The sequence below is a fragment of the Argiope bruennichi genome, chromosome 3, assembly GCF_947563725.1.
Source record: "Argiope bruennichi chromosome 3, qqArgBrue1.1, whole genome shotgun sequence".
Lineage (NCBI taxonomy): Eukaryota > Metazoa > Arthropoda > Arachnida > Araneae > Araneidae > Argiope > Argiope bruennichi.
In genome coordinates, this window is record NC_079153.1 from 52,080,408 (window position 1) to 52,095,968 (window position 15,561).

The following is a 15,561-nucleotide window of genomic DNA, read 5'->3' on the forward strand; positions in this document are numbered from 1 at the left end:
ATTACAATCAGAGAAAAAATGTACAAAAATAAAATAAATAGTACAAAAAAGCTAATTTTTTTAAATTTAAAATTGATATTAAAATAATTTTTGCGCCGAAGTTATTGAGAAAAACGCGAAAACTTAACTAGTTTTTACTTTCCCGTATACGAAGTTTATAAGGAGAAAATATATCAATCTTCTAAAATTCTGAATTCGAAAGTTCGACGAATCCCCACATTTCAATCCTGAATCCAAAAAATACATTTTTGGATTTGTGTCTGTCTGCTTGTCAATGCCATAACTGATAAAAAGCTTAATGAATGGAAGTTGGTGTATGAATTGTACGGCAAAGTTTTACGCTTTTTCCAAATTTTGAAGTAAATCCATTGAGATGATATCCGTCCATTCGGATGTCGAGCATAAACGATCACGACACCTATAAAGCGCAAAAAGTTAGATAGATAAGATTTGGTACGCAGGTTCAGCAGGTTAGCCAGAGAAATAAAGTGTACCGATTGTAAAGTAACTACGCTGAATTTATTGCGGCACATTACAACATCCCCAGCAACAAAGTAAGGAAATTCCAAAAAAACCAAATAAAAGTAAGGAAAATCGGTTCAACCGTCCAAATAGAAAATTACAAAAAGTTTTTGCAGCTTCCTTATTTTGCCGCATCAACACTGTAATCTGTTTCAATAAATTCAGCATAGTAACTTTTGTTGTAGGTACACGTTACTTTCCTGAATATACAGGACACCGTTTTGAATTTAAAAGACTTTAACGATCATGCTGCATATGTATTATAACTTTATTTGTATCTTGAAATTCAATCAAAATCTAAAGTTCGACAGTGAAAAGTCAGAGATAAAGGTTATTACAAACACTTTTATAAGTTTCTATATTGATGTCAATCATTTTCGATATAATTATCTCTGCTATTTAAACGAGGCGAAAATCAAGTTTTTCAATGTTTTGCTCAAAGAAATCTCGTTAAACGTCGTTTCCGCGAGCAATGAATATCGATATTGGTTCATCGATATTGGAAGTCAAATAGTTATTCTTTTTTTCGATTACTTAGACAAAATTTTAACAGTTGACTTTTTTTTTTCAGGTAATCTCAAAAATATAAAATTTTGAAAAAATATATTATGCTCAAGCTCATAGAAAATATAATTATTCGCAAATGATGTAAGACAAATTTCTGAAAAATATTATATTTATTAATGGAGTTGTGAAAATGGCATGCTGATACATTCTAGAAATGCTGAAATTTTTTCATGAATATTTCCAAATAAAATGTGCAGTCAAAGACTGAGTTCAAATATTAGAAGATAAACTGGTCTTCATACCAATCTAAAGAATGAAATACGATTTGAATATTTCAATTTTATATTCTTTTCAGCTGCAAATACATGCCAAGGAGAAGATGAATCTCAGTCATTTGATATTAAGTTATTATTTATTGGCAGTTTAATAATCTGAAGAAAAATTTTGCAGAAAATAAATTTTTTTATAATTTTAAAATTTTAATTTAGAAAGGTAAGAAATCGGTCTTTCAATTTTTTTTTCGGTTAACGAACGTAACTTCCTTTGTTGAATCTCGACGATATTTCCGCCATATACCATGAAGTTCATATAGTTTAAAAAATAGAAGTGTTAGTCAATTTTTCTCTAGGAATCTGAAATGAAATTTGAAATGAATCAGTAGATTCAAACTTTGAAAAAAAATGAAGCAATTATTTATCTTTCTTTCTCTAGTAAGCTTTTTAAAACAATTTACAATGCACGAATTATTAAAAAAATGAAAAAGAAAATGAATATCAGTTAAAATACTAATGAAACAATTGTCGTTATTCCAGTTCGGTTGGAACATTCTATAAATTTTCTTACATATAAATTAACTTTTTTAAAATAAGCTGACTTTTTCATTTATTGAAGAGACTCTAGAATACCATTTGCACCCCTCCCCCCCCCTCCGAAAAAAAATAGCAACTTTCAGAAAAGCGACTTAGAAATTGAAATATTGTAACATGCATTTTGTATAATCAAATTTATTCTATTTTGTAATTCCCGAAGTTGGTAACAATACTCTACATTATTAACAATTATTGGAAATCTGTTTGATACATGAATTTTAGCTATTTATTAAAGTAAGCAGAGAAAAGTTTGATTCTTTTTATTGTCACTATGGAAAAGTTGAGAAGTGGGGAGAAATAAAATGGACAAAGAAAAATCATATTGACTGAAGTCTTCTGGTTATAATAATATTGTCTCATTGAAGAAAGACAGTCGTATCTCCATGGCCGAATGGTCATGGCACTGGTCTCATAATCAAGAGACCGAGGATTCTAATCCCGCTCGAGACAATGCGATTCATAGTATATGTAAGTATTTAGTTCCTTGATTTTATGTTTTCCTTTATTTCATGTTCCAGAAGATACTGGACATTTCTTTAGTTTACCAGACAAGTGTTCTGGAACTTTCCCTGCTTGTATAAAAGCAGAGGATTTGTCAGTCAATGTATTATCTCAGTTCTGAGTTCAGTTAATAAATTGGTTTAGCTCTACCTCTTGTGTGTGTCATTAAGTTCCACACTAGAGTATCTACGTGACAATATGAAAAAGGTAAAGTAAATGAAAATCCGTTCCTTTCCATAAACTTTACCTTTTTTTTTTCTATTAGCTTCTCATAATAGTCCCAACTGTTAAGTAGTCGACTGTCAAAGAATTATTTTAACAATGATTAAAATATGCGTCTCCTACAGAACCTAAAATCTGAATTTATAGAATAAAATGAAAATGAGTCTAGGAGAAGGACATTGGACTATTGGAGGGAGGGAAATGTTGTAATAGGATGTAATTGCAAAAAATATTTCTCAATCAAACAAGAATTTTAAATATTTATTTAAAAACACCCTTAAAGATACTCACCAACATCTAGAAATATTTTTCTCTGTATAATGACAGAAAGTCAACACAATATTTACAACAAATACATTTCTCACCGTATCTCGTGATGTCATATTTACAATGAAATGATAAAAATCATCGGATATTCATACAATACATTGATCTTCAAGTGTTCATCTAATTATATTAAATATAATTTTGAATCATCTAGAAATAGGTCGAATAATTGCTACTAATTTACTAAGGTAAATGTTACAGATTAAAAAAATATCCTTCAATCTATCAGTTTATATCCAAACAACACGTTTAAAAAAGAATATTTAACTCCCAGTTAATATCATCATAATGTCAGAATCATATTTGTTATTAAAAAAATGATTAATCTTCAATATAAAGTGCTGAGTAATGATGAAAATTACTTAAAAAAATTGATATAATAGCGTCGTTTCGAATGTATGAGAAAATAGTTTAACGATAGATTTTCTTTTTCCAACTCCGATGAACCATAAAAAAAGACAAAAATAGAGAACAAAATAAAATCATTATTGAAAATTATGTACAACATGATTACTACTAAATCACCGTGAAGATTCCGATATTTGTCATATCGGTGGGTCAGGTTTTCTATCCCTTCTTTGAGAAAAGTTGCCATCAATGATGTGAGATGGGCCTTAAAGTTCCTTTGAAGCTCCTTATTTATTCTGTAATAATTATTTTGATATTATAAGCAGTTCTTCAACTCCAAGAACAAATGAATATCGTTCGGCTCTAAACTGCATTCTCCATAAAGAAAGGTGAGGGCGCAAGACTGTTGTAATAGAGAATCTTGTTCAACAAATTGATCCAATCGTTTCAAAGAAATGGAGGATACTAATATCCCAAACTACGAACTGGCCGAACAGCATACCAGCGATTTTGGAGTGTGAATGCTTGTTATTGCTGCTGCACATCCCCAAGAACAGCATAACTATACAGAGTCTATGTAATTGTACACCCTGAAGAAGTTCAATATTAACAATGGATTGTCAATAAGATCCTGCTTGAAGAGGCCCAGATAAAAAAAGAATGAGCAGTGCAATATTTTTAAGATTTTGGAGACTGTAATCTATTTTATAGATGAGGAAAATGGGCAGCTTCTGTGTCCTAAGACTAAAGCACCAAAAATAGAAGTCTGGCTTAGCTCCAATTCCAGTAGACGTTAGCTTGCCATAATGGAATGGCCTTCACGCCTAAGGTAGCCCTACCAGAAGTTAAACTCCCGACGTACTTCACCCATTCCGCCCAGTGAAACTCCCTTATCACGATGAGGCAGTCTAAGGCAGCGAGTGCTTAGAAGATTCAAATGATTTCTAGAGAAATGAGGAGTTTCAAAGGAGCGTTGAGGCCCATCTCTGATCACCGATGACAACTTTTTTTAAGAGGATATAGGAAACCTGATCTATCAATATGAGAAATGTCTGTATCTTCACAGCATTTACATAGAAAAGTATCTAGGAATGTACTTAACTTTTGGTACTAAATTTATTTTATTTTCTGATCTTTTTTTATGGTCCTAAAGAACTAGGAAAAAAATAATAGCTTTCATAACATATGTTTTTATAATTTTGTTCACAGAGATCTCGATAATAATAATAAAATCACTTTGAATTGAAATTTCACGTGATGTGTGTAAACCAGGTCTTTTCTTCAGGATTCATAATTGCCAACCGTATACGCTTCCAGAACAACTTTTTTCCAGCTGTATTTTTAGTCCACTGTATGCATGTTCGCGTCTGAATAACGTACTGAAGATTTTTAGTAATTTTTTCTTTGTGAAGAGGTTCTAAAAGAATCAAAATTAAACCATTTCTAGTGTCTTCGAATAATTTATGTTGAGCAATTTCGGCTTCAAATTTACACCAATCAGAACTTAAATATTCGTTACTAAGAATAAGAAGAGTTGTTCTGCTTTGTTCTATAGCTGCAGCAATATTGTTAAGAACGGAACATCCAGCGATAAAATCCCGATCAGGTAAGCAACAAGTGATTCTATCTTCTTCAGTTTCTAAAGATCGAAGTAATTCGTTTCTAATCCATGGCAAATCTTTATCGCAGTAAGAAACAAAAGCATCAAATTCATATCGATGAGCATTCACCTGATCTTTGTAGGTCTTGGTCCTCGATCTAGCCAGGAATAACATATATTTTATATTCCAATGCCAGCGGTACCACACTAAGGCCAGAATGATGGCAATTACTAATAAAGGTACAGTTGTCGAATAAATTATTTTTGCTACATCCACTTTCTTTGGAATGCAATAATCATCCAAAAAGTCAAGATCCGCATTTGGAACAGTTATTCCTTTCAATTCTTGAGGCTCATGGCATAAAAAGTTCTTTTCTTCTGATGCCAGTTTCACGAATGAAGTGTTCGTCGATTCTAACCAGATCTGCAAGTCTTTAGTGCTGCAGTGGGAGCAATTAATTGGATTTCCTGAAAAATCAACGAGTTCTACCTTGTTCAGATCCTCCAACATGAGTTTAGTAAAGAAACTTATTTTGTTTTTCTTAAGCATAAATAACGTTAAATTTCCAGAAAAAGGCAGAATCTCTTCTGTCCAAGGCTGAATAAAATTATCGCCAACTCGAATAATGCCCAAAACATTTAAATTCAGAAACATTCCACTAGGAAAGCTGAATATTTTATTTTGGTTCAAGCTTAACACTTCCAGTTTGGGAGTAAATTCAAAAGGATAACTGTTGTTTAAGAATGACAATCGATTACCATCAAGTAATATTTTCCTCACATTCCTAAGTCCAAATAATGTATTGTTAGCTAGCTCACTTATCAGATTGTTCGATAGATCAATGGAAACTAAATTTTCTAAGGTTTCGAAAGAATATTCTTCAATGAGAGGAATATAACATCTGCTCAAATAAATTTCTTTTAAATTTGATAACCCATTAAACATATTTTTGAGAATCCCATTCTTTAGAGGCAAAGAATTCATGTACAGAATCTCAAGTTCCTTCTGATTTTCAAAAGCATAACCTGCGATATTTACTGACATTAGAGTAATTTCTCCTGAAAATTCACTCAAATCTAGAATTTTTAATTTTGAAGCTGACTTAAATTGCTGATTTATATTTTTTATGAAATGCTGTTTCATTAATAAAATTTCCAATTTGGACATTCCAGAAAATTTTTGGTAAGGAGCAAATGTTATTCCACAGTAATCTACATTCAATATCTTTAGTTGACGATACCCCTCTAAAGGAAAATAAGAAAACTTATTCTTTGATAAATCTAAGTATTCAACTTCGGAATATGTCAACCACAACAAGAAATGCAAAGAAAAATACATCTCATCCCTCATTTCTGAAGCTCGGAAATCTTTCAAGCAATCTTGGGATAAAGTATTACTCAAATTTTTAAGTGCTATGTCGCCAAGAAGATTTCTTGACACATTTAGCGAAGCCAGACAGTTAAACCACTTAAATGCCTCATCGTCTATTCGTTCAATTATGCAATCAGCTAAATCCAAAGATTTTAGTGAAGTATTATTCATAGGTTTAAAATCCTCATTAGAAACGAAACTTATTCCTTTGTTTTTGGACAAATTTAAGTTCATTAGCAATCGTAAATTTCTGAGAGAATGAGTAATTCTATCAATTGAAAAAAGAAAATTATTTGACAAGTCTACACTTTCTAAAAGAGGATTGTGTCGGAAAGTATCAGGAGGAAGTTCAATTATGGAATTTTTCATGAGAGAGATTCTCTGTAAGTTTCTCAAGCCTTCAAACATGACACTTGTAATGTTCTGTAAATTGCAAGCAATCATCTCCAAAACCAACAACTGGTCCATATTTGGTGCTAAGGAAATATTTGTGGACAAGTTAACGACGCGGAAAAGTTGAAGTCGAGTTGTTGTGTTTGGGAGGATGTAGGAGGTTTCATTGGGTTGAAAGGCAGAACAAAAAGCAACCAGCCCTATAATGTCACTATTCTCGAATATGCGGCAGCTTGTTGGGCTGTCGTGGTATAATGCAGTTGTTTGGCTTTCAGCGGTCACTTTTCCAATATCAAAAGCCAGCATATTCATCAGGCAGAAAAATCCACAGAATCCCGCCACCATTACCTGAAAAATTAAATGTGTATTTATCATAAAATTTAATCGCAAAATAAAAATATCTTACAAATAATTATACAGCCTTAGACATGCAATGCATGTAACAGAGACTGTTGGAAAGAGACATGCATTACTTTTTTTACAAAGTAGGAAAGAAGATTTTAAAAGTAAAAAAACGTTTCCTATTATTTTTACGGCATTTATAAGCTTTAAAACTGTAATTTCATTTCTTCGACAGATTTTCTCTTTAAAAATCAGCGGAAAGTCGAATTCCATCGTTTTCTGGTAGCTTTACGTGAACAGACTGCTTTCTATTCGTACGATAGAATCCCCCCCCCTCGACTTAGACCAGAGTTCCTTTCCGAACAGGTTGTAAATCAGATACATATATTTTTATTCAGATACAACCTATTTTCATTCAAATAATTTTGAAGTCATGCACAAAATACAAAAATTCAACCTATTTATTACATGAAAATGCATAATTAACCGAAAGAAGAAGTAAATATGAATTATTATTTATTAATTGCCTTTGGCGACGAGTTCATTTGCCGAGGATATTCGTTATATTTAATTTAATTTTCAATTCATTTTCATTCAGTTGCACTGATATAACTTTAGGGCGTCAACTCAAATGATCTGACAATAAAATTGTGCTAATTTGTTTTACATATGTTCTGTTCATTGTATACATGAACCTTTCTAATTAGACCAATAATATAACCTCAAAGATACATTATAAGTATGAATACCCAGTTCATCTGTCTAATAATATTCGCGATATTCTAACTTTACCATTTATTCATTTTGTGAGTAATACTGACACTAAACCGAATCACTTTTCTTTCGCTTTCGACAATGAATTAAAATCACATGATTGCATATTTATTAATCAGAGAAAAAAGTTTGAATCTCAGGAGCAACTATATAATAATCTATTAATGGAAATTAGGCAAAAAATATTTTTAAAAATTGCCAAATTTGCAAGATTATTAAATTAATATTATTGATTGAAACGATAATTTCTTTATCATTAAGATGATCCAAAAATCATTTTTGTGCTGCAATATTTTCGGAAGTAATGGTTGGAAAGTGTCAAAACTTAACTTACTTTTTAATTAATTAAAATTCTAATGAAATTTTTTAAAAAATCAGTAGAAGAAAAACGTCAAAATTTCACTTATTTTTCCATTAATTAAAATTCTGATTAAAATTTTAGAAAAATCTTTCCTAGATACACAATCCCATCCTCCAAAATTATACATGTGCCAAGTTTGGTACTGTTGATCAGACGGTTTGACCAGTACAGAGCCAACATGCCTGCACACATATTCATCTTTATTATTAATCAAAATCGTTTGAAAATGCATAATGCGTACTCTGTTATATTCACTTTAAACAATAATTAAAGGATATTCGAGGCCCTTGTCGAAGATTTACAATCAAAAAATATTTTAATCCTTTGAGGAACATTTTATTAAAATAAAATTTTACCTTAAAATGCATGGTTGAAATCATGTCCTTCAACAGAAAATATTTTTCTTCTAAATGATTTTTTTTTCTTTCAATTTTTCTATAAAAAATTCAACGATTACCCTACCATCCCTCAAGATAATTGAGAATTCTTCGCGATACTTTCACAATTCTTGTCATATTTTATTTCTCGCGAAGTATAAAATTATTTACTCCGGAAGTATAAAAAATTGGTTTGCTTAGGTCAGTTTTAGTAAATACTTTGAAAGTATGAGTTTCTGTGATTATAACAGAAAGATTTTCCCATAATCAGCAACATTCTTTTATAGTATTTTAATAGATGTCGTATACTTTCAAAACTTCAGAATAAAGGTGGCTACCCAAATTGGATTTTCCTATCAGTAAAAACTTACCTGCTCGATTTTTTTAAAAAGATTAAAAACAGGAATTTGTTGTCAATTCAAATATTAGCGATTTTTTCAGTTTTGACAAAAAGGCTCCGAGAACAAGCAAGCAAAAGACCTCTGATGGATTTGAAGGTCAATGAACAGCGTTAATGAAAATATTTTCGCAGTTACTCTACAAAGAAAAGTTAAGCGATCTTTTCCTTCAAAATATTCAGTAACTCAATTACATTGTTCACAATGGATTGTGCTTTGCAAAATACGGGATAGGTTTTCAAAAACAGAAGAAAACGATGAATTGAGAAAAACACTTGGGTTATTCAGAGAAATTTACAATATATTTTGTTGAAAAAGAAAAAAAAGACTATCAATTTTGTTTTATATGAACTGTGAAATTAAGAAAAGCAATATTTTTATTTCAGCACTTCCGCTCGATGTAAATTGGTATAACATTTTTTAATAAATATATCTATATTTTTGTAGACTGTATTATAAAATACTTTATTTTGCTGTACTATAATATATATTTCAAATCACACGTATTAATTTTAAAGTACTAATTAATGAAAATATATACATGAAATCCATTTAAATAATATATATCTAAATTAATAACATTGCATCAAAACTAAAAGCAAATGATATATAAATTAATATGCTATCCTCACTGGCAAAAAAAAAAAAAAAGTCAGCAGGACATTTTTATCATCCTTATTCAATTTCAATAAATGATTTAAAAAAATTGCATTTTTGATGACTTTATGTTAAATATATTACTTGAATCTTAAAAATTTATTTTGCAGCAAATCTTTACGCAGATAAACTTTTTCTTTCATTACAAATAAAAAAATAATCTCATCACTTATCAAAGCATGAATTTAAAATTATATTTAGGACATTCTAATTAATTTTCAATAGTTCTGTAATTTTTTAAATATAAGAAACATTCAAACATTTATAAAAATAGCATTTGAGTTAAAACAGAAATCGTTGGAAAGTTCATATTTTTAAATATTTTAACGTGGTTTAAAAATATTTTTTATGTAATAATATCCTTCAAAGTTATCGGAGAAAAGTGTTAAAATTTCAATTAACTTTTAAGTGGAAAACTAATTAAAATGTTAAAAATCCTTATCATAATAAGCACCTACTAATCCATATGTGTTGTTGTGACCACTGACAATTATATCTCTAATCAATTTAGTTTAGTTATATTAGCTTTTATTAGAAAGCAACTCTAAGGCTATTGTGGAACACTCCTCGTAATTTTGAACCCGGTCAGATGGCAAAGGTGACACCTACTAATCAAGAAGTAACTACATGCCAAATTTGGAAAATTTTAGCTCCAAATCCAATGACAGCATTGTGAAGCGTTTTCAACGATTTTTTTTATCAAATTTGTCGAAATTTACTGATACTACATCAGTCTATAAACATTTCATGTGTAAAAAAATGCTCTATATAAAATAATATCAACAAAAAATGAGAAATATAAAAATTCTTTCTTACCAAGGATACCTACTTTTTCAAGTAATCGAGAAATACTGAAAGAAATTCAACATAATGCATGAAAATTTAAAATGCATGTGTCATGCAAAACAACGATGAGTGTTTTCAGAATTTGCTGTTGTTTATTTCAGAAATATATTTCTAGATACCATTAAATTAAAACTGTGGAATCAATCTTTAGTTCCTGTTTTCTGTTAGCTGTTTTATTTGCTTTCTAACCAAATCCGACAGCAATGATCCTAACATAATGAATGTCAGTGGAATCAAAATCTCGATAACATAAAATAAAGCTATGGAAATGAAGCAAAAAAAAAATGTTTTCGTGCAATTATTTTTCTTCGACACAATGATGTACAAACGATAAAAATTGAAATAAATAATTAAAAACGAAAAACTTACTAATAAAGAGAGAGAGAGCGAAAGAAAATGAAATTAGAAAGTTTACATCTAATAATGATATTAAACAAATTATATAAAAAAGTTTGCTAACTTTTTTTTTTGTAATTTGGTATCTTGCCAAATCAACAAAGAAGTAAATCTTTTCCCCTCGAATCCTAGTTACCTGTTGTGAAATCAATGAAAAACCGTTTTCGAAATATTCAAGGAAATAATTTATTAAAAGTCACTGGAAAAAAGGTACATATTTTGATCGTTCTTGTTTTAAATTACAGATAAATGTTCAAATAATAATCTAAAAAAATAATGGAGTTAGAATGTCGCATAGAGAAATTTTAATTCTTATTTTTTGTAATTTTTTAAAGGTTATTTAGTTATTAAAATTATTTTGAAATTTTTAAAAAGTAAATATTAGAAATGTAATACAAATTTCTTTAAAATTTGATCGGAATTAAGTACTTTATTCTCTTCGGTATTGCATTGATTTTTTTTTCTGTCATAAATAGAAGCAATATTATAGGCTCATAACACGAACTCATCCAAAACAATATTAAATATTAAATAAAAAATTTCCGTCATTAAATTTTAAAATTTGAGCATTTAATCATCAATACAATTAGTTTTGCTTGAATTTTCTTGACTGCAAGTGCTATAAATTTATCTGGACATCGCAGACACATAGATTTGCTTTTAGAAATACAGATTTGTTTCAAAAGAAAAAGTAACAAAAAAAAATCCCTCCAGTTACTAAACATATGATTTAAAAGGCGCGTCACAAAATGATAGCTGTAAATAGAAAACCTTAAAAAGGATTTTAAAAAATAATTTCAGGAATATAAAAATTGAACACATTCAATCTAAAAAGCATTAAAAACTTAATAGAAATTTAAAATTCCAAACCTTTAATATTGAAAACAGTTTTAGAAAATAATAAAGACATCAACTTCTTTAGAAAACATATTAAAAATTTTATAAAATTTATACAACCAGAATTTTTGTATATGAAATTTAGCAGACATTCTGAAATAAGCTGTTAACTCGATTTATGTCAGAATGTTCTTCAAAAAGCAAAATGTATAAAACTTAGTAAGCTGCCGCAATCTATCATGTTATTGATGGAGGAAAAAGGAAGCATCTCATCTGTTTTTCTGACTAATATTGTAAAAAATATTAGGTAAATAAGATGAAAATTAGAGATAATTATTTTCTAACTTCAAAATTAGTTATATCAAAGAAACAAGAATTATTGATAAAAAGAAAAGAAACATAAAAAATAGAAAAGAAAAGAAACATAAATCTATATTTTTAAGAATGTCAAAAATGTTACGTAGATAAGATGAAAATTAGAGATAAAAGAAAAATTTTCTAACTTCTTCAAAATTAATAATTTTAAAGAAGTAAAAATTATCATAATTTCATTTATAATTTTGAATTTACATAGTTTTTCATTATAGTTACATAGTATTTTTTCTGGAATGAAATTAGAATTTATTTATGTAAAATCGAGTAACTTTTTAAAACGTTGATTTTTTTTTTACAAAATCAATAAATAAAGACGATTTATTTTACATGAAGGGAGTTACAAAGCACTTCTTTTTCATCTTTAATAGTCACAAGTGTTTTTTCAATTTCCTAAACTACTTCTTTAATGTATGAATTTATGTGCAATTCCTTTATAAAACTGTAAATGATAAGTATTTATGCAATGCGGTGCTTTAAAGAGTTTTGAAAATTAATTCAAATTATTAAAAATAAATTTACAGCCTCTGAGATATTTATACTATGAACAAAATATTTTCTACTCTTTTATTTTTGACAGTTACTAAAAATAACAATTTCTAAGCACAACCAATCAACAATAGGTCATTGACATTACCTACAATAAATATTCTATGTATATTTATCAGAATTCTAAAAGTGATAAACATATAATTGCAACATATCGAGTAACACATCATGTGACACAAAAAAGGAATACTAAAACAAGTTACATACAGTAGTTACAACTTTTGGAGAAAGCATTTTAACAGAAAGGTATGCAGACGAATTCTTATTTGGCACCGCGCCAAAACAAATGATGAAGTAATCAGAGATGAAAATAATGCAATTTGAATTCGCGGCATTTAATTTTTTTTAATGTTCTATTATTTACATTACACTAGGCATGTCCGCCATGCAGTAGCACAAAAAATGACAGCAGTCAAAATGAAATTCTGTTTCCATACCCCGTTTTTAAAAGCATTATTTACGTTGTTTGATCAGCTCTTCAATTTACGAACTTCGATTGTATTTAAACTTCCCGTCCAGAAAACGCGCCGGTTACACATTCATTGGAGTACAGGTAGACAAAAGATAAGAATGACTGTAGTAAACAGAACTTCAATGACTTGTATTCTGTTTTTATAACCGCAATTTCCTACGTCTAGAGATTTCGCGTCATACGTTTGATGATATACATGCATAAATTGGCTTTTAAAAAAAATTTATTATAGACTAATTTCAAGAATTTTTTATTCTTTTTATTCTTTCCGACTGATATCAAATTATATTTTTAAAATTAAACTAGAATGAAAATTAAACATTAAACAAATATCTTCGACAGCGAATAACCTTTACGCCTGCTTTAATTGCTCTTTTATTTAAAGATATTCTCAATAAATATTAAAAGCGAATATTTTCGTGTGTATGTTGGCACACTACGGAAGAGATATGGAAGATGGAAAAGAGTACTTGAGAAAATTCGTTTTTCTTTCATATTTCTAATTAATTAAAATATTAAATTTTGACATTTTACCGCAATAATTGATTAAAATATTGTGTCATAAAAATTATTTTTGTACCGTGAAATTTATTTAAAAAAAATCATCTTTCCAGTCATTAATTTAAATGTTGTGCAGTTTCGGTTTTTATCCTGATCATTATTAAAAATTGCCTTTATACAAAAAGTTTATCATATCCCATAATTTTCAGCAATACTTTTAATTGTTATAATGAAATTCACGCAGGTTTTGAAATAAAAGTTGATGAGTCGCAAGTTTAACCGCCATTTTTTAAAATTAAGGAATGAAAATACTGCGCATTTTTCATGTTATTTGGCAGTATCATAAGGAGATTTATTTCCTGATTTCATTTTTCTTCACGGAATCTTTAGCTAAGTTTCCTACTCAAAGGAAGATCTAAAGATTTTGTGGCTCCAAGCAACGCTCATCATAAGGCCCCTCTTTTATTAACTGATCAATTTAATTTCACTTTTTCACAATCCACATGATAATGCTTTGTTTTTGTTTAATTTTTTTATTTATTAATTTTGAAGAAATGTATTCGTCTTTATTTATTTATTTTAATACTTAAATTATGAAAATCCGGACATTCTTGAAAAATTATTCATAATTATACTTTAATGATTTCCTTACACATAAAAGTTTTCAATAATTATATTAGATTTTTAAAAAATAAAAAAAATTCAAGCAAATCTGGCATTAAAAATTCTTATTTTACAAGTGAAACGTAACTTAAACAGTTAAATGAGTAATGAATATTCCAATTCATTGAATGAAATGAATTATATTTCAATTAATTTAATAGTAATTTTAATAATTCGGCACATACTAATGTTTTGTATTTAATAGAATTTGTATTTTCAAGAAATTTATTTCTTTGTCAAATAATCTAGTAATATATTTTAATAGGCTCCTATGAATCCTAATAACGATACTGGGCAGGTGTCTAGTCTACTTAATCCGAAATCTGCAACTATTTTTAAGTAAATAAAGAAACGTGAGCAGATGTTGAATATTTTAACTCATTATTTAAAATTTTTATTTGCATGTTTATATGACGTTTATATATAATTTTTATTTGCATGTTATCAAGACGCAGTTAATTATTTTAATTTCAATCACTTACGCACTTATATCATGGATCAGTTTCCTGCGGATGAGATTCAGGACAAATTTAATAGATTGATAAAAATATAGCATAAAATTTTAAACTAAAAAATACTTAGCTTAAGGGAGAGATAACAAAGTAAGTGAACAAAGCGCAAGGCTTCCAAAAAATAAAATTTGACGGCCTATTGCAATATGAAACTCAAAATAACTTTCTTTCTCTCATATATTTGTGAAGCATATGAGATTTATTGAATATGAAACATAACCAATAACCCGAATTAATAGGTCATCCAAGATGACTAATCTCTACTAGTAATAAAAATGAATGTGTATATGTATTTTCACTCTACAGGTCAAACTATTTAATTGGCACGACTTATAATTGCCAAATTCAGTACATATATGCCTTGGAAGATGGAAATGTGCATTTCGGAGTGATTTTTTTTTAAATTTTAATTCAAAATTAAATTGGATTTTGGCCTTCTCAAAAATAATTTCAGAAAATATTAATGCACAAAAATAAATTTTGTACTATTCCAAAATTTAAAAAAAGTTATCAGTTTGAAGTATATAAATTTAACATTTGCTAAAATTTTTATTAAAATTTGATTTTTTTTTTTCGCGATTTTCACAAATATATTTCTCTGTTGTCCTGAAATTCAAACTGATCTATTATTTTATCTAATGTTTAATCGTGTGATCTTCTTCCATTTTTTAAAGCTAAAGAAGAAGAATTCTATTTTATATCTGTATATCTTGCAAGACGAGTAAAGAAAGAAGTCACAATGCACTGAAATTTAGAGGGTAAATGATGTGCATGTTCATTCTTAATAGCGTCATGATTTTATAGTTCTGGTCTCCTTTGGAAAATATACATGTACATAATTAG

General features: G+C 28.6%; 1 protein-coding gene across 4 annotated transcripts in view; it reads right to left on the bottom strand.

The window, feature by feature from the left end:
• The window catches only part of LOC129963740 (toll-like receptor 8), a 44,083-nt gene extending 30,992 nt beyond the window's left edge, over nucleotides 1-13,091 (bottom strand). Inside the window, exons 1-2 of one of the 4 annotated variants that reach the window (XM_056078267.1) lie at nucleotides 12,778-13,091; nucleotides 4,533-7,009 (exon numbers count right to left, since the gene is read on the bottom strand). In XM_056078267.1, the coding sequence (XP_055934242.1) occupies nucleotides 4,547-7,009; nucleotides 12,778-12,804 (2,490 nt within the window). In that variant the 5' untranslated portion in view covers nucleotides 12,805-13,091 and the 3' untranslated portion in view covers nucleotides 4,533-4,546. Of the gene's footprint in view, nucleotides 1-3,299; nucleotides 7,010-12,658; nucleotides 12,740-12,777 lie in introns of those variants that run through there. The other 3 variants (XM_056078268.1, XM_056078269.1, XM_056078270.1) reach the window with 3 other exon arrangements.
• Between the last annotated feature and the right edge of the window lie 2,470 nt (nucleotides 13,092-15,561).